We start from the raw sequence: 24740 nt of genomic DNA, 5'->3' as shown, positions 1-24740 counted from the left end.
CCGGAGAACGTATCCGGAAGCGAGATCCTAGGTTAGGAACAAACTCCATGAACGCAAGCAGAACCGGTCACCTGAAACTGAGACACAGTTTTACGGAGATCTGCTACCTCCAGTGAAAGACCCTGCATGCAGTCAATCAAGGCTGAAACCGGATCCATGCTTAAGACGGTTATGGCGGTTTATAATGTCACGGATGGTGTTGCAGAAAGCTGGAAATAATAAATAAACATCTGACTGGCTTGATCCCAAACTAAGGAGCATATGGGTGAGCCCTATAAAACCCCTATAGCTCTCCCTGACTGCTATGCCCATGCAAAGAGCTTTGTGGTAGACGATTGTATGCCCTCGTACCTTATGCTATGTGACACCTGAAAACCCTATAATAGTGAGGGGACACGACCACCGGCTCTCTGCACTTAATACGGACGGAGTCAGGGTCACCTACAATCAAGCCAGCAAGAAACACAAATAAAGGAAACAGACTTATCTGAGGAATCAGGAGAAGCAGCATCCAGCAGTGAACACAATCCAGGAAGAAGTATAAACCGCAAAGTGAGGCAGTATGGGAGGGGATATAAAGGGAGACAATCAGTGCAAATAGGTGACAGCTGGGAGATGGAAAGGAGATGAGAAAGTGAAACCAAAACAAAGAACATCATACAACAGGTAGAGAAGAACGTCTGCCAGATCTTCTCACAGAGCTGGCGGTGACAGTACCAAAACACCCTCCAACAGCAACTTCATCCAACAACAGTTTGGTGAAGAACAATGCATTTTCCAGCACGATGGAGCACCGTGCCAAAAGGCAAAAGTGATAGCTAAGTGGCTCGGGGACCAAAATGTTGACATTTTGGGTCCATGGCCTGGAAACTCCCCAGATCTTAATCCTATTGAGAACTTGTGTTCAATCCTCAAGAGGCGGGTGGACAAACAAAAACCCACTAATTCTGACAAACTCCAAGAAGTGATTACGAAAGAATGGGTTGCTATCAGTCAGGAATTGGCCCAGAAGTTGATTTAGAGCATGCCCAGTCGAATTGCAGAGGTCCTGAAAAAGAAGGGCCAACACTGCAAATACTGACTCTTTGCATAAATGTCATGTAATTGTCGATAAAAGCCTTTGAAACGTATGAAGTGTGTGTAATTATATTTCACTACATCACAGAAACAACTGATACAAAGATCTAAAAGCAGTTTAGCAGCAAACTTTGTGAAAACTAATATTTGTGTCATTCTCAAAACTTTTGGCCACGACTGTACACAGACCCATTGAAATGAATGGGTCAGGATTCAGTGTGGGTGCTATGTGTTCACGTCACGCATTGCACCCATGCGGAAAAGTCACTCATGTGAAAGGGACCTTAGGGTACTTTCGCACTTGCTTTGCTGGATTCCGGCATGCAGTTCCGTCGCCAGAACTGCCTACCGGATCCGAAAATCTGTATGCAAACAGAATCCATTTGTAGACTGATCCGGATGCGGATCCGTCTCACAAATGCATTGCAATACCGGATCCGTCTCTCTGGTGTCATCCGGAAAAACGGATCCGGTATTTTTTTTCTCCGTCCAAATACCGTAAAAGGTCTGAACTGAAGACATCCTCAACGGATTGCTGTTCTGGCGGGTAGTTTTATTCCAGCCGCCTCTCGGCATGCATGCTGTCCTGCCGCCGAAACTCCGGCCCGTCCCCAAACAGCCTGCCGGAGTTCCTTGCCGCTAGTGTGAAAGTACCCTAAGCATTGTACAATGTCTGTGCGTGGTATTGCAGCTCAGCCCCATTGACTTGAATGGGGCTGTGCTGCAACTGGTGCATGTGACTGACGACGGTGACGTCACTGGCCTAGGAAGAGGCTGCAGTGCTCGTGGAGAGCTGGCCTCTTCTAACAGCTGTTGGCAGGGGTCCTGGGTGTCATAGCTTCTACGGCAGCCCATGCTCCTGGCTGGAGCAGTTTTTTGCCAACATTTACGCATAAATGTTAGTAAATTTGCGACTAAAATAGTGGCACGTCTCTACCTGACAGCTGTACTGCACATAACAGTGTGGCTCAGTCAAATTATGCTAGCAGCCCCTACTATTGAAAGCTTCCAATGTATTTATTGTATTTTCTTCTTCTTGAACTTTCCGAACCCCGGCACTAGATGGCGCTCACACTCCTTCAGCACTACAGAGGCCATATCACGTCTCGCTTTGTTGCCAGCAGAGGTCGGAAGTCGCGGTGACTGTACCATTAGGGAAAGAAATATATTTTATTACATATAATTCATTAAAATAATACGGTCTGCTCATATTTACGAATGCGTTTTCTAAAACCACTCTTGCAAACTTTTCTGTGCTTGGGGCATAGGAGAACATACATTTTCTAGTAGTTTAACTTTACTCTCCCCCTACAAGGATCGAACATTCCTTCTAGTCAGAGAGCGCAGAAGAAAACTCCCGCGAAACTGGTCACGTGACACTGCGATTGGCGCGAATTCTTCTGGCGGGAGAAGAAGCTGCAGCCGGACAACAACGTGAGAGAGTTCAGAGCGCTGCCCCCGGCTCCTCGGTGAGTGTGTGGCCCCCATTAGGGTGCGTGCGGGTCACCTCATTACTGCACTTAGTGTTTTGTTGGTGGAGAGCTAGAAACCTCGGTGGACACTGGTTAGATCAAAGGAATGGCTCCAGTTCTCTGCTTCTGTGTTTCCTGTGGGCGAGTGAATGTGATTGCTTAGGGCCAGGCTCTGTATACACGCGTGTTTACACTGTGTCGCTATGCGGTTTTAACGCTTTAGAAGGTTTCTGTTGCAAAATAATAAATGTCAAGTTTAACTGCTTTCCCCCCCCGATGATAAAAATCAATTTCTTTCTTGATTCATGTTTACAGACTTCTAGAAATCCCTTTCGCTTGGATGCACATTTGATAATTTTGTATTGAAGTTCTCCAGATCATGTGCTGTGAGAACTGCTCTAGTCGGGCAGCTTTATGTGGGCGGATGTGATGGAGGCTCTGACCAGTCTGGGTTTCTGGCGATCACCTGGTCTTGGCTCACAATCACTGATCCCAAACACACATTGGTCTAATGGTTCAGAGGAACTTTGATCTTCTCTGTGTAACTCCTTATCCATCAGATCAGTAGGGAGAGAGGTGAGCCCAGGACTTGGCTCTCTCTGGAACCCCCATAGAAAAGCGGCCGTTCTGTCCATGGGAGCTGCAGCGACATGGTGCTGTTCTCGTGGTTGGTGGGTGTCGCAACAATAGGACCGCCACTGTTTTAAATTTGTCCCCTGTCTTGTGGATACGGGATAACTTTAACCCACCGGAATACCCCTTTAAATGGGTATTCTCTTCTAGACATGTATGGCATATCCACAGGACATGGAGGGGTGGCCCCACATGCAGATTTCTCCACTTCCATAGGAGCTCAAAAAATAATTACCAAGTAAACGATTTCCAACCTCCAATGGATGGGAATGGAGAAATCCGCACCTGAGCGGCCACCTCTCCATTAACAGCGGCTGTGAGATGGAAGTCCGTTCTCCATAGTTGGAGGTGGGATCTACGTCTGATATATTTATAGCAGGTTTTGGGGCTATATACTCCTTATACCCCTTTAATATCTGTAGCATCCAAGGAGTTTGATAGCTGGAGGGTGCCCCTTTTGTCAAGAAATTAGAACCTCCAGTGATGTCATTGTGGGGGGCATAAAGTTGGGCAACTGTTAGGTGCTGGCATAGCAAAAGAGTCATCCTTCACATGGCCGTATCCATTTTTGCGATTCCCAAGTCACGGATCCATAAAACAAGGATACCGGCTGAGTACATGCCGCCATTTTTTATTTATTTTAACTCCTGCAGAAATGTCCTTTGTCCGCAAAACTAACAAGAATAGAAAATTTTCTATCTTTTTTATGGAGTTGCGGAACTGATTTAAGTCTGCATGCCATCCACAAAAAACGCCGATTGGATGCGGACCAAAACTACGGCTGTGTACACGAGGCCTAACACTGAGCCCTCATGCACAAGACCATATTTTCAGTCCGTATCTGATATGTATTTTTTTGCAGATCTAATTTAGACCCGCTAATTTCTCATCCGTGCGCTGTACGGCCGTGCCGCAAGTTATGGAAAGTGTCCTATTATCTGTCTTGCAGACAAGAATAGGCATTTTTACAGTAGGGCCTGTAAACATTTTTGGATGTACACAGACCGCATCCATATTTTGTGGGCCCCAAAACGGATACTGTCGTCTGCAGGAGGCCTAAGGCCTCATGCACACGACCGTATGGCTCTTTCAGTGTTTTGCGGTCCGTTTTTCACGGATCCGTTATTCCGTTTTTTGTTTCCGTTGTGTTTCCGTTTCTGTTCCGTTTTTCCGTATGGCATATACAGTATACAGTAATTAACTAGATGAAATTGGGCTGGGCATAAAATTTAAATAGATGGTTCAGCAAAAAACGGAACGGAAGACATACGGATGCATTTCCGTATGTGTTCCGTTTTTTTTTCCGAACCCATTGACTTGAATGGAGCCAAGCACCATGATTTGCGGACAAGAATAGGACATGTTTTCACGGTACGGAAATACTGAAACGGAATGCACACGGAGACACTTCAGTATTTTTTGCTGAACCATTGAAATGAATGGTTCAGTATATGTACCGCATACTGAACTACAAAAACGGCCAGTATACTGAATGCAAAATACTGTCGTGTGCATGAGCCCTAAGGCTGAGGTAGCACTTGCATTGGAGGCTCCTTTAGTATTATACACGTGACTGTAGCTTTTTTGTTAAATAGTGTTGGGGCGTGCAGCCTTTGATTCTCATGCTCACAGCAGACTCATATCTTTAAAATGAGCAGCAGTTAAAACGTATTTTAATTATGACATTTGTAACTTGTGCACATAAAGCTCACTTCACTACGTAAATGACAAGTCTGGAAAACCCATTTAATGTCATCTCTGAGAATATAATTCTTGTTTCATTCATTTCCAGCACCATGTCTTCACCATCATCCACACCATCATCCACACCAAGCCGCAGAAGGAATAAGCGAGGACGAGGCAGCAATCCTCCAACTCGTAAGTAACTCTTTATTCTGAGATGTGCAGTCGTTTGTGTCTAAGGTTACTTTCACACTCGCGTTTTGTGCGGATCCGTCAAGGACGGATCTGTTCAGATAATACAACCGTCTGCTTCCGTTCAGAACGGATCAATTTGTAGTATCTTTAACATAGCCAAGACTGATCCGTCTTGAACACCATTGAAAGTCAACGGGGGACGGATTACTTTTTCTATTGTGCTTCTGTTCCGTATCTCCGGATTTGCGGACCTATTCAAGTGAATGGGTCTGCATCCGTGATGCGGAATGCACACGGAACGGTGTCCGTTTATTGCGGATCCACATATGCTGTCCGCAATACGGAAATGTAACCCATACATTCGTGTGCATGGGCATAAGCTTTAACTCTTTCACTGCCAGTTTATTATTTTTTTGGCCATTTTGCACCTCTGTTAGCTAAGGCAATGTGTGTATAGATAAAACCTAAATGATCAAAATCGTACTAATCCCCCGTCCCCATATATTTTCTGAAAGTAAGACACCCTGCACATTGTCAAAATGCTGCTTAGCGCTTCATACTCACACCTTCATGCAATTTTGTCTCAATCTAATTTTAACAAATTTGAAATTGGTGAGGTCAGGTGACCTTTATCTAATGCAAGGATTAATGACGTCTGGTGCGCCAAAGTGTTCCATTCACTTCTATGAGAGTTACTAGAGCAGCTGAGCAAGTACACATGCTGGTAGTTGTAGTTTCACAGCGGCTGAAGGTTGTCGACCCCTTATCTAACGTGTACGGCCAGTTTCTTTTTAAAACTCTGAATCTTTCCCATTACCTTATAATATGTAAGCTTCTGTAGGTTTCAGTTTTGTATGTTTGAGGTGCCTTAATATTTATCGGTTATCATGCCTAAGCAAGCTAGTGCACAAGGAAGGAGGCAAGGTGTAAAGTAAAATCGCATGCTGATTATTATTATTTTTTTTAATCAAGCACGCAGTGAGGAAGTTCACTCACCTCCATCTCAGAGACGAAGGACTGAAGATTCCACATCGATTGGTGAACTTTTGCCCATGCCAACTTCACCATCTGGTGATCTCCAGAGCCCCAGTGGACAAGAACTGCTATTCTCTAGCCCAGCACCATCACGACATTCAAGTATGTTTAGGTTTCTGTGCAGTTATATGTATGTTATGTACCTTGTAAGTTCGGTTTTACCTGTTGCATTTTGTTGGGTTTTAAAAAGCTTTTTTTTTTTCTTCAGTGTGTTATTTGCAGTTTTTATAGGTGATCCACACTGATTTGACATGTTTAAAAAAAAAAATGCAATTGTGGTAAAAACATGATATATATATATATATATATATATATATAATTTTTTTTTTTTTTTTTTCAATTCATCCTTGAGAGAGATAGAGATAGATAGATAGATAGATATTTATTAAAAGCAGCATGTAAACTATCTAAATGTAAGACTTAAATATGTTCAGGTAAACATTGCTGTTTTATGACATTGCAGTTGTTCAGAGTGAACTTGACTTGAGCTCTCCTTTGACATATGGAACTCCAAGCTCTAGAGTGGAGGGGACGCCTCGGAGTGGTATCCGAGGCACTCCTGCAAGACAAAGGCCTGATTTAGGATCAGCACGCAAACTAAAGCAGGTGGATTTGCAGTCCGACCAGGTGGGTTTATCATTATGTAGTGACTGATAAATTGCTGTGTCCTTCTCTACAATATACCTTTTCTGCTATTTGCAGCCTGCTGCAGAGGAGCTGGTGACTAATGAACAATCCATGGAACAAAAGTTAGTAATTTGGGGAACGGATGTCAATGTGATTACATGCAGGGAGAAATTCCAGGTGAGTAAATAGTAAAGGATCCTTTACCTTCGTTTTCAATATTTACGTTGTTACCAGAGTTTTGACGCCATCATGTGGTCGACTCTCATGGGCAATCAGACCTTTAGTAGGTGAATTGCATGCAGCCTGAAGTTAATAAAGCCGATCAGCTAGTGCATTTCTGTACAAATATAGGTACTTAGTTGGAAGGGTTTGTCCTGAACACTAACATAAAGGGTCATGCCACACAACATGGCCGTGCGGGCTCTAAATAAACTAATGAAGAACGCACTTTTCAGTCAGTCTACATTGTTAATTGCTTTGCGTTTATTGGAGGTACCATACGGCTGTTAACCATGCACACAGTAAATGTTGTGGTCTTCATTGGTTAAATTAGAGCCCTCTGCTCCCCTGTACAGTTGCATGGTAGTGGACTGCAGCATCGGCAGTATCTAACATGAAGAGAGCACACTTATTATTCACACATGTGTGAATGTGCTAGCTTTTGCATCATTTATTTTTTTTTTTTTGTAAAAATATTCATACTTTTTATTATTGCAGTACCTGGTGCAAAGTTTTTTTTTTTTTTCAAATATTGTAACATGACTTTTTTTTTATTTTTTTTTATAGCGGTTTATCCAGCGCTTTATTGATCCAGCTGCCAAAGAGGAGGAAAATGTTGGCTTGGATTTGAACGAGCCTATTTACATGCAGCGTCTTGAAGAGGTCAGGTTAATGCTTAATTTAGCATGTATGTTGGTGATAAAGGGGTTTTCTGAGATTTTAATACTGATGATTTATTCTCTGGTTAGGTCATCAGTATCTGATCGATGGGGGTCCGATTCCCTGGGACCCTTGTCGTTCAGCGGTTTGAGAAGGCACCGGCTTTCCTGTGAGCGCTGCAGACTTCTCTGCTTTTCCTAGGCCAGTGACATCACTCATCTTTCATGTGGCCTAGGAGCAGCTCAGCCCTATTGAAGTGAATGGGGCTGAACTGTGATACCAAGCACAGTTGCTATACTATGTAAAGTGCTGTAAGATGGCAGAAACGCTCACAGGAGCGCAGTTGGTTTTCTAGAACAGCTGATCGGTGGGGGTCCGATCAAATACTGATGACGTATCCCGAGCATAGGTCATCAGTTAAAAAAAAAACCTCAGAAAACCCTTTTAACTTTTTGTTTTACCAGTACATGTTGCTGCTCTAACTAACACCCTGCCTTTTTTCTTTCCACATAATTTATAGATCAATGTCGTTGGCGACCCATTCTTAAATGTTGATTGTGGGCATCTCAGAACATTTGATCAAGATCTGTATAGACAGCTAGTTTGCTATCCACAGGTAATAATGCATTAAATAAATGTAACCAGCTCTTAAGTGGCTGTACTCATAGCAAGTAAAGTAAGCGTTTTAAGTCCTTAACTTCTGTGTATTGCTTCGCATTAACCTTTTGGGTTCTGTTTTGATCTGACACTTAACAGCAAAATAGCAATTTTTTCTTGTACCTCAAAATGCCACCAGTCCCACAAAAAAACAAGCCCTCTCGAATTGATGTTGATGGAAAGTAAAATGTTTGTCTTTGAATGTTGTAACAGTTATTTTCGAGAATATATTTTTGTTGTGGAAAGTAAAAAATAAACCAAAATTTGGGGTACAAACACAACCCAATATGTTTCTACCCTGCTATTATGCTGCATCAAAACAGACCATTATACTCTTGGTAATCAAGTGTATTCAGTTCACCTGTTAAGATGCGTGGGAGTTGTGGAGATCAAGTGGAATGTAACAATTTTTTTTTTTTTTTTGTATGCCCTAAATATTTTTCATGTGAGATCATAACTTATCCCTATCAATCTTTTTCTAGGAAGTTATTCCGACCTTTGATATGGCGGTTAACCAGCTTTTCTTTGAGCGTTACCCTGATTCTATTTTGGAACATCAAATTCAAGTGAGACCTTACAATGCCTTAAAAACTAGAAATATGCGAAGTTTGAATCCTGAAGGTAATGTTTGCTACAGTACATGTGCAGATATTTATGTTTATGCCCAAATAACATGTTTAAAAAATAAAATAAAAAACTTGGGCAGAGATTTTTGCTCAATGTAATCTTATCTGGCCAATAGACTTGCAAAGTGGTAGTGACCAATCTCGTCTTCTGCCCAACATTTTTGGGGGGTTTTAATTCAGACTGACACTGACAAAATCAGATCAGAGGAAAAAGTAGCCTTTGTTGCCTGTAACAAATGTTCTACATTTACTTTTTTTTTTTTTTTTTTTTGTGCGGTTTAACGTAAAATTGTTTCCTGTGATCAATAAAGTATATCAACTATCCTTCATGAATACAAAAATAGTATTTCATGTCTTACTTCTCACTTGGTTTCTAACACTTAAGACATTTGGATTGCTATTTAATTGGCAGTTACTTTCAATTTTTTTTTCTTTTCCAGATATTGATCAGCTGATCACGATTGGCGGAATGGTTATTAGGACTTCACAGATTATCCCAGAAATGCAAGAAGCTTTCTTTAAATGTCAAGTGTGCTCCTTTAGCACAAGAGTGGAGATTGACAGAGGTCGTATTGCAGAACCAGCTGTCTGCAAACATTGTAATACCACACACAGCATGGCGTTGGTCCACAATCGCTCCATGTTTTCAGATAAACAAATGGTATGTCTGATTTACTCATTACTGTATTCTGTGCCATCTAATAAATGCTAGGCCAGCAGAGCACACTTTTTTTCTTTTGTAGTAACTATTCGAAGTAGAATGATTGTGGGATGTGATTGAGCCTTAATTATGAAAACTGTAGCAGTCCAGCTGTTCACATGAGAACATCTACCATAGTATAATGTATACTCTGCTTGCTTTCATGAATGGAAACATTTGTTAGTAAAAAAAAAAAAAAAAAAAATGATTTCATCAGCTGTAGGGATTCTTGGTGTGAAGAATGTACTTTTGATATTGATGTTACTTTTCAGATAAAGCTACAAGAGTCTCCTGAAGATATGCCTGCTGGACAAACTCCTCACACTATAATTTTATATGGACACAATGACTTGGTGGATAAAGTGCAGCCTGGAGATAGGGTCAATGTGACCGGTAAGGTCCAAACTGTTCATAAATGTTTTTATCTTGGAAACTACAATAAAAGTTACAGTACAGTAAAAAAAAAAATGAAGACCAGGAGTATAGTGCAGGTTTCATTTCTGTATACCATGGCCCACATTTACTAATGTGAGTGCATCAAGGTTTAGGTTTAAACTGTCCCAAAATTTGACTCATCTAGGATTAGAGAAATGGTCTTTTTCTATTCTGACAAGGAGTGTGAAAGGGGACGAGCAACATTTTGCACCAAAATTGCACTTCACAATTTTGGTGTAAAAACTTCACAATTTTGGTGTAAAATTCTACATTAAACTAAAGTTAGTATAGAGACTAGTGTGCAGCCATACATTGGGTTTGTAATCCAGCCTTAGCCGCTGTGAACTTTGGTTCCTCTGTAGACAGATGCGTTGTTTACACTGGTGAAGCATTGTGGTTTTTTCTTGTTGTAGAGGAACATGTTAACTTAATTTTACATGTTAATTTGCAGGCATTTACAGAGCAGTTCCCATCCGTGTAAACCCAAAAGTTAGAAATGTCAAGTCTGTATATAAGACTCACATTGATGTCATCCATTATCGGAAGACTGACTCCAAGCGTTTACATGGAATTGATGAGGAGAATGAGCAAAAGATGTTCACTGAGGAACGTGTACAGGTGTTGAAGGAACTGGCTGCTAAACCTGACGTCTACGAACGGCTTGCTGCAGCTCTAGCACCAAGTATATATGAACATGAAGATATCAAAAAGGTATATCCTTAAACCACTTGGGTTTCTGCATGGCTACATTTGGTTTATTGAAGTACATCCACACGGTGAAAAACCTTTGTCTTTTCTGTCAGGATTTGTGGAAGGAAAATCTGCTGTAGAATTTAGTCGAAGCAAAGTGGATACTGCAGAAATCTTCTTTTAAATGTACCTTCTCAGTGTAGTAGAAAAAAAAAAACCAAAAACAGAGGCGGAGTACTGTGATCCTTCCTACGTCACTTGCAGTATTTCTCTCCATCCTTCCCTTACAGAAACACTTTATGCTGTTCTGCAAATGCACACTAGATGCCAAGATTTAAATATTCATTGTTCTTTCAACAAAGTTTTCATAAATCAATATTACAAGTCAATGTCCTATTAAAGTGAATAGTGAGAGCTGTCTCATTGAAAGGGAATTTGTCACCCTGATTTTGTACCTTTTATCTACAGTAATATTAGTACTGCAAGTCAGTCCAGATTATATATATATATATATATATATATATATAAAATTTTATTTTCTCGCTCATATCATTGGGGGACACAGACCATGGGTATAGTTGCTTGCTGCCACTAGGAGGCGACACTAGGCTGAAAACTGTTAGCTCCTCCTCCGCCCACTATACCCCCTCTGGCCAGGAGAGAGCCTTCAGTTTTTAGCTTAGTGTCGAAGAGGTGGCACCGCTGGTCTGGATCGGATGGGCGAAGAACACAGATGAAGTAGGCAAGTATGTCTCTCTGTGGTCTGTGTGTCCCATGGGCTGGACTCTCATGAGAGGGAAAGGGTTACTATATGGACTTGGAGCACGATCTTTTTACCTGGAGACCTCCTGCATCGCTCCTCTCCGCCCGTGCACCGCCAGCACGGGGGGGGGGGTGGGGGTTAACTCGGTAGCGGGAGCGTTCCTATGTGGAGGCCTTCTCTTGCCGCCGCCCTCCCCCTTCATTTTCTGCCCTGGGAGACATCTCCTATTCATAAATCCCTCTGTGCCTCTTGGGCCGTGGCTCCTTCTCCGGCGGGGCGGGGCTTAGCGCTGGTGGTCCGTGAGGGAAAGGGTTAACTTATGCCGGGTGGCTGGAGGGGGCAGAGCCTAGTTTTCCCACCGGGTTCCCCTGTCCTGCTCCTCCCGGGAGTACAGAGGCAGTGCGCATGTTTTTCCACCCTGAGAGGATCGTCCTTCTCGCTGCAGATCGCCTCCCCGCCATATCCTGACTTTGGGGACACGTTCCAAGGGTTACTCTGCGCCAGTCTGGTAGGACCAGCGCTGCCCCTCTTCCTCTATACCCTCTCTGGCTCCCTGTTCTCGGTCATGTCTGACCCAGTTGATCCTGCGCCCCAGGTCCTTGGTAGGGCTACCCATTATGCCTGCACTTCGTGCAATGTGAAGTTTCCTTAGAGGTCAAGCGAACCCCCTCTGTGCCTCATGCCAGGCCACCCAGAGCGTGCCACCTCAGTCGCAGTCCACTGACGTGCACCCTTCTGCTGGAAGTATGGAACCGGAATGGGCCAAGTCCCTGTTCCGGCGGTGACTGACCTGTCTAAGATCTCCCAATCCACCCTTTCCTTAATGGGTCGCTTGGTGGAGATGTTGTCACCTGTGCAACCTGCTCTATCCCAGGGCGCACCATCCAGGAGCAGGCACCCCAGCAAGCGTCCCAGGCAGGAACGCTCCTCCTCCCCCGGTTTGCAGTCCAGGGCGTCCTCGTTGGTTCGAGACCATTCGTCCGGAGGAGAACACGCCGAGTCGGACACTGATCTGGATCCGGACCGCTCATACCAGATGGCCACCTTAGTGGACAGTCTGGTTTCGGCAATCTGGGACACCTTTCAGCTTCAAGAGGAGGGCCCCTCTTTCAGTCACCAGGGGGGTTTCCTTCCTGCGTAGCAAACAGGCTCCCAAGTCGTTCCCGGTACATGACGATTTTTCCGTCCTCACCGCTAAAGCATGGGAACATCCAGGTTCACGTTTCCTGATTTCCAAGCGACTGGATCTTTATCCGTTTTCCCCGGATTGGGTGGGTAAGTGGTCTTCTCCTCCAAAGGTGGACCCGCTTGGCCAAGAATACCACTGTTCCGGACGGCTCCTCTCTGCAGGACCCCGTAGACCGACGGGTCGAATCGCTGGCGAAGTCGATAATTTATTATTTTTTTTCTTGCCACCGGTTCGGCACTCCGTCCCATTTTCACTTCAGCGTGGGTGGCTAAGGCTGTTTCCGAATGGGCCCTGCGCTTACATCAAGATTTAGATTCGGACCTTTCCCGCACAGACCTTCAGGATCTGGTGGCCCAGATATCCCAGGCGGGGAAGTACCTTTTGTGAGGCGGCCCTGGACGTGGCTTCCATGGTCGCGCAGTCCTCCGCCTTTGCCGTCTCCATTCGACGGGAACTCTAGTTAAAGGCCTGGCAGGCTGATTCTTCCTCCAAACGTTCCCTTCTCTCCCTTCCCTTGGCTGGTTCTCGTCTTTTTGGGCCTAAACTTGACGAAATCATTTCTGAAGGCCACGGGTGGCAAAAGCACCCATCTTCCACAGCCCAAACCCAAGCGTTCTTTTCAACCATGTCCTTCTGCACCTCGCCAGTCCTTTCGCCGCTTCACGGGCACTCGCCCGGCAGCTCCCTCGACCGCGAGGCAGCCCACCCAGGAGCAACGGCCGAAGCCTTCATTCAAGCCACAGCCTGCCTGGCGTTCCCGAGCGCAACCTCAGCGCTCTTCCTCTGGCAAGCAATCCCCTGCATGAAGGTGCGCCCCCACCTTCCTGGGTGGGGGGTCGGCTCCTTCATTTTCAGGAGGTTTGGCAGGCCCACATGTCAGACGCCTGGGCACTCGAGGTTGTCACTTCGGGCCACACAAGTTGGAGTTCAAATCCATGCCTCCAAACTTTTTTTCTGTGTCCCCCCCCCCCCCCCCCCCCCCAAGGGAGCCTTCTCGTGCGGGAGCCTTCTTTCAAGCAATTCAAGATCTGCTGGCCAGGGGAGTAATCTCCCCCGTTCCGGCGAGAGAACGTTTTTCAGTTTTTTACTCCAACCTCTTCATTGTACCCAAGAAGGAGGGAGCGGTCTGCCCGGTGTTGGACCTCAAGAGGTTAAACCGTTACCTTCAAGTGGCATGGAGTCTCTTCGCTCCGTGATAGCTTCCTTGGCGCAAGGGGAATGGTTAACTTCCGTGGATATCCAGGACGCCTACCTGCACGTCCCCATTGCGATCGCCCACCAGCGTTTTTTGCGCTTCGCGGACAGCTCGGACCACTACCAGTTCGTCGCCCTGCCATTTGGTCTGGCAACTGTGCCGAGGGTGTTTACCAAGGTGCTCGCTCTGCTTATGGGCCTTCTTCGCTCCAGGGGCATCATCTTGATTCCGTACCGGGACGGTATTCTCATCAAAGCGTCGTCGTTCCGGCAGTGCGAGGTGAGTCTGCAGATCATCTTGGACACTCGCCCGCTTTGGGTGGCTTGTAAACCTTCGGAAGTCCTCCCTGGTCCCATCCTCTCGGATTCGGTTCCTCGGTATGATTCTGGACTCTGGAGCATCTCGAGTGCGTCTTCCAGCGGACAAGGTGAAGGACCTTTGCAGCGCGGTGCTCCGCTTGCTTCGGCAGTGCACAGTCGCCATCCGGACTTGTATGCGTGTGTTGGGCCTTATGGTAGCCTTGTTCGAGGCGGTACCATTCGCTCAATTTCAAACCCGGTCTTTACAGCGAGCGATCTCAACCTGGGACAAGTCCCAGGAGTCCTTGGATTGTGTTTTTTTTTTTTTTTTTTTTTTTTTTTTTTTTTTCTCCCCTTCCTCAACAAGTTTGGTCAGACCTCCTTTGGTGGCTCTCCCCACCTCACCTGGAGATGGGGAAGTCTTTCCTTCCGATCAGATGGACTGTCATTACGACGGACTTCAGGGTTGGGGTGGAGTCTTCGGCACTCGGACTACCCAGGGCATATGGACTCCGTCGGAGTCCAGACTATCCATCAATGTCTTGGAGCTTCGTGCAATTTTCCTCTCTGCGCCCTTGGTCTCCCCTCCTGCGGGGCCTTCGTGTCCGAGTCCAGTCGGACGATGCCACGATGGTGGCATATGTCAACCATCAGGGGGGGACTCGCAGCTCGAACGTCATGTCGGAGGCGGCGAGGATTCTCAGGTGGGCGGAGGCCCATGTTCCGGCCCTGTCGGCGGTCCACATTCCCGGCGTGGTCAATTGGACGGCAGATTTCCTGAGCCGGACGACAATAGATCCCGGGGAATGGTCTCTCCATCCGGAAGTATTCGACGCTCTGTCATCGCTGGGGACGGCCGGACGTGGATCTGATGGCTTCCGGCCTCAATCACAAGCTTCCGTGCTACTTCGCCCGTGCAAGGGATCCCGCAGCTTGCGGAGTGGACGCGCTTGTGGCGACGTAGGACGGGTTCACGTTCCTCTGTCGTTCCACCGTTGTCGCTCCTACCTCGGATCCTCCGCATGATCAAGTGGGAGGGCGTTCAGACCCTGTTGATCGCTCCAGACTGGCCGCGCCGGGCATGGTACTCGGATCTTGTCCTCCTACTAGGGGACGTTCCGTACCCGCTCCCTCAGACCCGATCTTCTGTCGCAAGGGCCCATCTTCCACCCGAGTTTAGATACTCTTCGTTTGACGGCGTGGCTCTTGAAACCTTCCTTTTTGAAGCAGCAGTGTTTTTCCGATGCGGTGGTTCGGATGCTCATTCGGGCTAGGAAACCTACTTCTTCCAGGATATATTATAGAACTTGGAAGACCTTCCTTTGTTTCTGTGACGAGCGGGACCTTTCTCACAGATTCTTCTCCCTGCTGGTCGTTTTGGCTTTCCTTCAGTCCGGACTGGAATTGGGCATGGCGCTCAGCTCCTTGAAGGGCCAGGTGTCGGCCCTTTCCATTTTCTTTCAGCGATCCTTGGTGGCACTGGGTCCTGTTAAGACCTTCCTTCAGGGCGTGGTGCTCTCCGCCTTATCATCCCCCTGCTTCATCCGTGGGATCTTAACTAGGTATTTGGGGTTCTGCAAGCTTCTCCCTTCGAACCCTTGCGAGAGGCTTCCCTCCGCCTGCTGTCCTGGAAAGTGGCCTTCCTGGTGGCCATCACATTCATAAGCAGGGTTTCAGAGTTGGCAGCTCTGTCATGCCGTGAACCATTCCTGGTCTTTCATCAGGACAAGGCGGTCCTCCGTCCGGTCCCTTCCTTTTTGCCCAAGGTAGTGTCGGCGTTTTTCACCTCAATGAGGACATTGATCTGCCGTCCTTTTGCCCTGGGCCCTCCCATCCGAGAGAGGTGTCGTTACACCGATTTTAGATGTGGTACGGGCTCTGCGGATTTACCTTTTGGCCGTGGATCCCTTTCAGCGCACGGACCCCTTGTTTGTCATTCACGAGGGGTCTAGGAAGTGTTTGGCGGCTTCAACGGTGACTATCTACCGGTGGATTCGCTCCACTATTTTGGAATGTTACCGCTTTCGGGACAGGACGCCCCCTCCGGGGACCACGGCCCACTCTACCAGGGCACTTGGATCCTCCTGGGCTCACTTTCACCGGGCGTCGGCGGATGAGTTGTGTAAAGCCGCGACCTGGTCTTCCCTCCACACTTTTACAAAGTTTTACAGGGTTCACACTCTCGCTTCTGCGGACGCCGCTCTGGGCCGCCTGGTCTTGCAGGCTGCAGTGTGATGACTGTCACGAGGTTCTCTACCTTCACTCTGTTTTTTGTTCCCTCCCCAGGGACTGCTTTAGAACGTCCCATGGTCTGTCCCCCAATGATATGAGCGAGAAAACGAGATTTTGTGAAACTCGCCTGTAAAATCTGTTTCTCGCTTGATTCATTGGGGGACAGCACTCACCCCGTTTGGGTCCGTTGACCATGGAGTTGGTTGATGTTGTTTTATCCTTATGCTTCTCCTACTGCTTTTGCACAAACTGAAGGCTCTCTCCTGGCCGGAGGGGATATAGCTGGTGGAGGAGGCGCTAAGTTTTCAGCCTAGAGTCACCTCCTAGTGGCAGCAAGCAGCTATACCCATGGTCTGTGTCCCCCAATAAATCAAGGGAGAAACAGATTTTACAGGTGAGTTTCACAAAATCTCGTTCCCCCCCCCCCCCCCCCCTATTCTGACTGCCACCTGTTCCACTGCTTTCATCTCTCAGAGCGGTGTTTAAAGACATTGTCAGGACTGTGCATGTTCACGAGTCCTTTCCAATTATGTTAAAACATCAAAGCAGTCCAGACTGTATTTCAGTGCAGCTTTGAGTGCTGGCAGTAGGAAAAGTGATTTGGAATTCTTATCTGCAGGACTACTCCATGTAGTACTGTAAGTCCAAAATCAGGATGACAGATTCCCTTGAAGTGAACAGGGTGGAGAAGCTGCAATTACACCTGCTTGCTGCTGTATAGAGAGGAGAATGCAATGCTCGCACAAGTGTTGCTTTCACTTCATACAGCTGATCTGTGGGATGCTGGCAGTTGGACCCCCACCTGTCTGATATTGATGACCTATTCTGAGGATTGGTTATCAATATAAGATAAGTGGACAACCCCTCTAAGGTATATTACATAATTTTATGTTCAGCTGTACTGACTTATTCAAAGTTTGTACAGTGACCGTTTAAGCTCCTGTGGTAGGATTTGTGGTCAAGTTAGTGAAAGGGTTAATGAATGTTAAGTCAATTTATTCTCTGTTTAGGTTTAAATATTTCTATGTCTGTGCAGGGTATTTTGCTGCAGCTGTTTGGTGGCACACGGAAAGATTTCAGCCATACAGGAAGAGGAAATTTCAGAGCTGAAGTTAATATTCTTTTGTGTGGTGATCCTGGCACAAGTAAATCTCAACTTCTCCAGTATGTGTACAACCTTGTCCCTAGAGGCCAGTATACTTCTGGGAAAGGTTCGAGTGCTGTAGGTTTAACAGCCTATGTGATGAAGGACCCTGAGACAAGACAGCTGGTTCTCCAAACAGGAGCTTTGGTGCTAAGTGACAATGGCATTTGTTGCATTGATGAGTTTGACAAAATGAGTGAGAGTACTAGATCTGTACTTCATGAAGTCATGGAACAGCAGACACTATCAATTGCTAAGGTATGTGTGCATACTGGTACAGCCTGAAAGCATTTGATTGTGTTTGGGATAAAATGTTATTTTTTTGTCCCCCATAAAACAAGTTGTTTAGTGCTTATTTCAGACTGCACTGAACACTGGATACCCAGATGTCTAAATGCTTATGGATGTTTTTCTTTGTTCTCCGTTCTTTAGGCTGGGATTATCTGTCAACTAAATGCACGTACATCTGTTCTAGCTGCTGCAAATCCTGTGGAGTCTCAGTGGAATCCTAAGAAAACCACAATTGAGAACATCCAGCTTCCACACACCCTTCTATCAAGGTAAATTGGTTTTGTATTCACTGGTTTCTTGAGATGCTGCATAAAATCAGAAGTTCCAAACTCTATCTGTTTTTCTTAGATTTGATCTTATATTCTTGATGTTGGATCCACAAGATGAGACCTATGACCGGCGCCTGGCTCACCATCTTGTTGCTTTGTACTATCAGAGTGAGGAGCAGTTAAATGAAGAGCAACTGGATATGGCAGTATTAAAAGATTACATAGCATACGCTCGCACTTATGTCCATCCACGACTGAGCGAGGAAGCCAGCCAAGCTCTCATTGAGGTAATGGCTATGGACAATGCAGCTGTTGAATCTGGGGGCATCTTCAGAATTATATTAAAGTTTTCTGGGATTTTAATATTGATGACCTATTCTCTGCCATGGCTTTATCCGTGCTCACCAAACACAGTACATTGTATAGCGGCTGTGCTTGGTATTGCAGCTCATTCCCTACAATGCGGCTTAGCTGCACCTAGGCCATGTGATGGATGAACGTGTCATCACAGGTTGTGGCCCTACTGCAAGCGCCACTGCCTTCTTGAACAGCTGATCAGCGGGGGTCCTGGATGTCGGATTCCCACTAATCCCATACTGATGACCTATTTATAAGGCTTCATGCACATGGCTGTATTATGGATCTGTTTTTACACAATAGTTGTCTTCATGAAGCCCCTGAATGCCTTGATTTTCATTTGTAGTTATCTGACAGAAAAGAAAATTTCTGGCATGCTCTATGCATGTCAGATGTATGAGACAGTTCTAGATGGCATGGAGGCCATGTGCACCGCAGGGCAGGCTTTGTGCGTGCATTGCAAATCTGTGTAGATTCGTTAGCATGTAAACAGTCCTTGTTTCTCCATGAAATTGAGTTCAATTTACTGCTAAGGCCTTGTTCACAAGTCAAAAACACGTAACAGTTGCAGATCTTTTCATTTTACCTTATCTTTGTGTAACCTCCACTCCTGGTTTTGACTCACAAAAACTGTTGGAAATAACTGATCAAAAATCTGATGTGTGAACAAGGCCTAAATTTGGCATGTTTTTAAAAAAAAAAATAAGTTACTTAAAAGGGTTGTGCTACTAATTTAACTGTATCCCACCCAACAGATTATTGCAGGTATATCACTTTCCCCTAATTCCACCATTTATCAAAACTGCCTTATTTTAAAGTTGTTAGCCTACCTATGTGCCCTGTGGCAAGTCGGTTTCGATTTTCAGCTGCTGTTAGTAATGTCCTGTATTGGCACCTTGTGATACAGGACGCACATGCTCATGGCGCTTCTATTCTTTCCTTTCAATAACAACTTCTCTATGTGCAGTCAGTTACAGATGGATAGACCGGCAGATAAACAGAATGGGGAAGATTTATCAAAACTGGAACAAAGGAAAACCAACTTCGTTTCTCATAGCAACCAATCAGAAAGATCCTTTCATTTTCCAACAGAGCTCTAAAAAATGAAAGGTGGAATCTGGTTGCCTTAGGCTATGATAAATCTCCCCCAATGATGAATTTTGTTATAAAAAATTATGAACAATCCTGTTACAGAGCATGGAGTATGTGGTAGAAAATAAACTGGTTAATGTCACATGTCCTGCAGATGTCAGGACACCTCTCACTGCCCTAAGGCATGATGGGACAGTAATCGCAAGACAAACCAGAAAGTAAGATTCAAGCATGGGGAATAATAAAGGAAAAAAAAAAGTGAGGTAAATTTTGAAAGAAATTTGAAAAAAAAAAACATTCCAAGGAGGAATGAGAGCTAGAGTAAAATTAACCTAAGGGTCCATTCACACAACCGTATATTTTCTGTCCGCATCGGTTACGCAGTTTTGTGGATTGGCTGTGGACCCATTCATTTCAGTGTGGCTGCACACCGTGTGCTGTCCATATCCGCACTTGTGTTCCGCAGCTTAGAAAAATGATAAGAATACTTATACCGGTCTGCAAAAATGGACAAGAATAAGACATTTTCTATCATGGAGAAAGACGTTCTGATCCGCAAAATGATATGGTTTTGTGAATGGACCCCTAGAGTGAAAAGCAGTTTATGGCACAGCCTCTTAATGTTCATTTCTCAAGGAAGAACAAAATATCACTACCTGGCAGTTCATAAATCTCCTCATATAAGTGGTCCTTCAGGCAGAATGATTGCTTTATATTTTCCCTGCACCAAAAGAGAGATTTGCAAATACTTACCTTACAGCTTTATTTACTAGGTCTGTTTAAAACCTCGGGTGTAAAATGTTTAATGTTCCTATATTCCTTTTTATTTCAAAGGCTTACGTAGACATGAGGAAAATTGGCAGTGGTCGTGGAATGGTATCTGCTTACCCAAGGCAGTTGGAATCTCTGATCCGTCTTTCTGAAGCTCATGCCAAAGTGCGCTTTTCCAGTAAAGTGGAAACCATTGATGTAGAAGAAGCTAAACGTCTTCATCGTGAAGCTTTAAAACAGTCCGCAACAGATCCAAGAACTGGCATTGTAGATATCTCAATTCTTACTACAGGTAAAGGCAATTCAGTAATACTTCACTAAATCTTCCATTAAGAAAAGTGTTGGTTTGACTTCTTTGAATTGGCGTGCGTGCACTTTGTGCATAGTCTTGTTTATGACATAACTGATCCTTTATTTTCCTATGGGAGTGAATTTGTTTGACAGCATCAGTTATGTCACTAAACAGATGTTGTATGTCCAGCTGGTGCCCAAAATGTCTTTGGTGGCTCTACATAACTAAAAAGGAATACAACTGACCAGAAGGAACTGATAGGAGTACACAGTCTAAAACCTCTCATAGCTGGTTTAAATTAATGGGGCAGATATATTAATAGTGCAGAATTGTTCTAGACCGTCTGAAAAATGCACTAAGTTTATCACAATGGCTAATGGTAAATATGGTAGACCTGTAGACTGTCAAGGCTTTTCCGCCAGTTTGGTGATTTTACTATGTAGCAGAATCTTACTCCTGATTTTTGGGCTTTTCTGTTAACCATGCCCCTTTTTTTGTTCTGGGAGGCAATATTAAATCTGCCCCAATGTGGCACCCCCTTCCCCCATAGGTTTTTAACTTTGTCTGCCGCTAGTGTGTGTTCTAACCCATATAAACTGAATTTTCTAGGAATGAGTGCTACAGCTCGCAAACGCAAAGAGGAACTGGCACAGGCTCTGAAGAAACTGATCCAATCTAAAGGCAAAACACCAGCGTTAAAATACCAGCAGTTGTTTGAGGATCTTCGAGGGCAGTCTGATGCGGTAAGCTTACGGCTCTTCTTTACTCATTGATTTAATGTTAAGGATCTATGTTTAAAATAAAAATGTATATCTCTGACAAATCAGAAATATTACAACATACTCTTCAAATCCAGTCTATTTTCTTTAAATTTACAACTACTAAATTTCCATGGCCTTGTCATATAAGGGTACTTTCACACGTGCGGCAGAGTGATCGCCGGAACTGCCTGCCGGATCCGTCAAAACGTATGCCAACTGATGGCATTTGTAAGACTCATCAGGATCCTGATCCGTCTTACAAATGCATTGAAATGCCGGATCAGTCTTTCCGGTGTCATCCGGAAAAACGGATCTGGCACTTTTTTTACTTTTTTTATTTTTTTATATTTATTTTTTTCGGTCTGCGCATGTGCAGACCGGAAGGACGGATCCAGCATTGTGGTATTTTGAATGCCGGAACCAGCACTAATATATTCCTATGGGGGGAAAAAATGCTGTATCCGGCATTCAGGCAAGTGTTCAGTTTTTTGTTTTTTTTTTGGCCGGATATAAAACCGTAGCATGCTGCGGTTTTATCTTTTTCTTGATCAGTCAAAAAGACTGAACTGAAGACATCCTGAACGGATTACTCTCCATTCAGAACGCATGGGGATAAAACTGATCAGTTCTTTTCCGGTATAGAGCCCCTAGTATGGAACTCAATGCCGGAAAAGAAAAACACTAGTGTGAAAGTACCCTAAATCGCATATTAAACATCTTTGCTACAAAAGCTATTGATGTTTGTACACCAGTCTTTTGGTGCTAGAAAAACCAATTGTTTGTGCAAGACACTTTTGGTATAGGAATGTGTGACTTCTTGCTAGTTAATGCCATGCTCGCCACTTCTTAAAAAAAAAAAAAAAAAAAAAAAGGGAGGTGGCAGGGCCGAAGATATTTAGCATTGCTTGCAAAGGAAAACCGTTATAAATTGCATGTGAAATTTACACCAGCCTTTGGCTACTATAGGTTTCAGGCATATGGATCTCTCAAGGTGCATCAAAATTGAGGTGTGCATTTCTTAATCAGATGTTTCACTGGCAAAAGATTGAAAGATGTACAAAATGTATTAAGACTGGCATACAAATTCAGTAAATTGGCCCAATTGTGTTCTCAGGACTGGTCCAAATTTTGAAAACTATCAAATTTTATTTTTTTGAAGGAAATCTGTGCCTGCACAAAATGTCAGTACTTTTATAGGAGGCTATTCCAACAATAGGTATTTACTAGAATCAGACTATGGCCACTTTCACATTATTTTGCTTCACTTTATAAGTGGAATCTACAGATAAAAATTTAATAGATCTGCACATCTGTGTTAGATCTTAGATCCGCTACTGTGTGAGTTGCCATAAGCCGAGTCTGTTGATGATGTGGCTAATGGCCTTAGACTTATTCCACACGAGTGATACGGAATGTGTCCGGGTCTGTTGATGAAAAAAATGGTTTTGCTCACAAGTTTTGTCTGTGGTTGCATTCAGTGTTTCAGTTTATCGATCGGATGCGATCAGTATTTTAAGCTTTTTCTACAGTTGTGAAGCATGTTACTCAACATCTAGGACCAATTAGTGAAAAATGCATTTCATCCACATGCTTTCCATTTTTCACACAAACCCCATTGATTTCTATTCGGCCAGGGTCTTTTTCACACAGCCAGTTTTGTCTGGATGCAATATATAGAGAACGGACAGCATCCTGACTGAATTCTGACTTGTTCATTTCAGTGGGTTTGAGCATATGAGTAGGGATGAGTAAACTTGTGTTTTCAAGTTCGGTGTACAAGTTTCGGGTTATCTAAGAATTTCATCATGGATTCCTCTACCATGGAATCCATGACAGAATTCTTAAATGTTTTTCAGTAGCGAGTTTGTCTTGTGTGACCATCTGCCTTTTGAAGTTAATGGAAACACCAAGTGAAGAGTACTTCTGGATGCCTGTAATTTTAGCTTGTGATATTGAACTCTTTGGGTTTTTAAATGCTCTTTATGAAAAGGAATTGCTTTTTTCTTTGTGCAGGCTGTTACGAAGGACATGTTCGATGAAGCTTTGCATGCCCTGGCAGATGAAGACTATTTGACAGTGACTGGCAAGACTGTTCGCTTGTTGTAAAAGACGTACTTCAGTAGTGTTTGCTGCTTTTCCTTATTACTGAAGAATCCATACCAGCATTTGTGACTTGTTATTCTTGCAAATGTAATGGGTTTATATCAGTGTATGTAAATATATTTTGCTTTTTATGGATCACTGATTCATAGCATTCACAATAACCAGTGGTTTGCCATAGTTCATTATGTGTAACTGTTTTAGGCTACTAAGCAAAACACTGATGTAAGATTACAGGATAACTGTATTTTTCAAAATGTTGCATTCTTGTAGAGTAATTTCTAAATGTTATTACATGCAATTAATAAACTTTTTTGCAAATCTGGTATAAATGTCTTAGATTTTATTTGGTTTTATTTGTGATCGTTTTCATTTGTGACTTTAAAATGCAATTGAACAGGTGCAGCTCTGCTGTAACCAGCCCTGGCTACTACAGTGGACAGAGCTTTGTAGTTTTGGTGTCTGTTTTAGTGTTTGAGCTACTGTAAGGCAGCTGATCAGTGGGGTTGTGGGGAGTCAGACACCATGCTGATCTGCTATTGATGACCTGTCAGGATCTTCAGAACTATCCTTTTGGTAGGAAGGTCCTCCAAGCCATAGCCCCCCCTTTAGTTAGTAATCTGGTATGTCTCCTATCTGCCGTCATGGTGGATTCATGGAAAAGGAATTACCGGTAAGTCTAATTTCAGTTTTTCATTGGGTTCCTTTGTAGTAATAGGTTTTGGTAATCCACTGCTTTAGGGGTTTAACCACCTCCGGACCGCCTAACGCAGATTCGCGTTCCGGAGGTGGCAGCGCTGCGCACAGTCACGCATATACGCGTCATCTCGCGAGACGCGAGATTTCGCTCCAAGCCGGCCCGCGCATGCGCATCGCGGGCCGGCAAAAGTTAAAGAACAAGTTCGTCACCAGCCTGCCAGCAACGATCATTGGCTGGCAGGCTGGCGATTTTTAAAAAATCCAATCACAAGCCATATAACAGATCATATTAGTAAATATGATCTGTTATATGGCTTCTCTGCTCCTGTGCTGGTCCTTTTCGTCGGTTGGATCCAGCACAGGAGCAGACTGAACTGTGAGTAGCACCAACACTACACCTTAGCCCCAGATCACCCCCCTGCACCCCAATTAACCCTTTGATCACCCCTTTGATCGCCCCTGTCAATCACCAGTGAAAGGAAAAAAAGTGATCAGTGTAAACTGTCACTTTTTTTTTTTTTTCACTGGTATTGGCTGTTAGGTTTTAGGGATAGTTTAGGCCCCTTGGTTAGGTAGT

General features: G+C 44.4%; 1 protein-coding gene across 1 annotated transcript; it reads left to right on the top strand.

Annotated features, from left to right (window-relative positions):
- Nucleotides 1-2409: 2409 nt before the first annotated feature.
- MCM4 (minichromosome maintenance complex component 4) lies at nt 2410-23790 on the top strand. Its single transcript, XM_040433445.1, has 17 exons — nt 2410-2546; nt 4974-5060; nt 6033-6197; nt 6559-6722; nt 6798-6899; nt 7509-7604; nt 8122-8217; nt 8741-8879; nt 9325-9545; nt 9857-9977; nt 10471-10730; nt 17424-17789; nt 17964-18091; nt 18171-18378; nt 20375-20603; nt 21213-21346; nt 23378-23790. The coding sequence occupies exons 2-17, from the start codon at nt 4979-4981 to the stop codon at nt 23468-23470; spliced, it is 2604 nt and encodes an 867-aa protein (XP_040289379.1). The 5' UTR covers nt 2410-2546; nt 4974-4978; the 3' UTR covers nt 23471-23790.
- The last annotated feature ends 950 nt before the right edge of the window (nt 23791-24740 follow it).

The sequence above is a fragment of the Bufo bufo genome, chromosome 5, assembly GCF_905171765.1.
Source record: "Bufo bufo chromosome 5, aBufBuf1.1, whole genome shotgun sequence".
In the NCBI taxonomy this organism is placed as follows: domain Eukaryota; kingdom Metazoa; phylum Chordata; class Amphibia; order Anura; family Bufonidae; genus Bufo; species Bufo bufo.
Note: the sequence above shows the minus strand (reverse complement) of the source record. Positions and strands in the feature narration are given on the sequence as shown.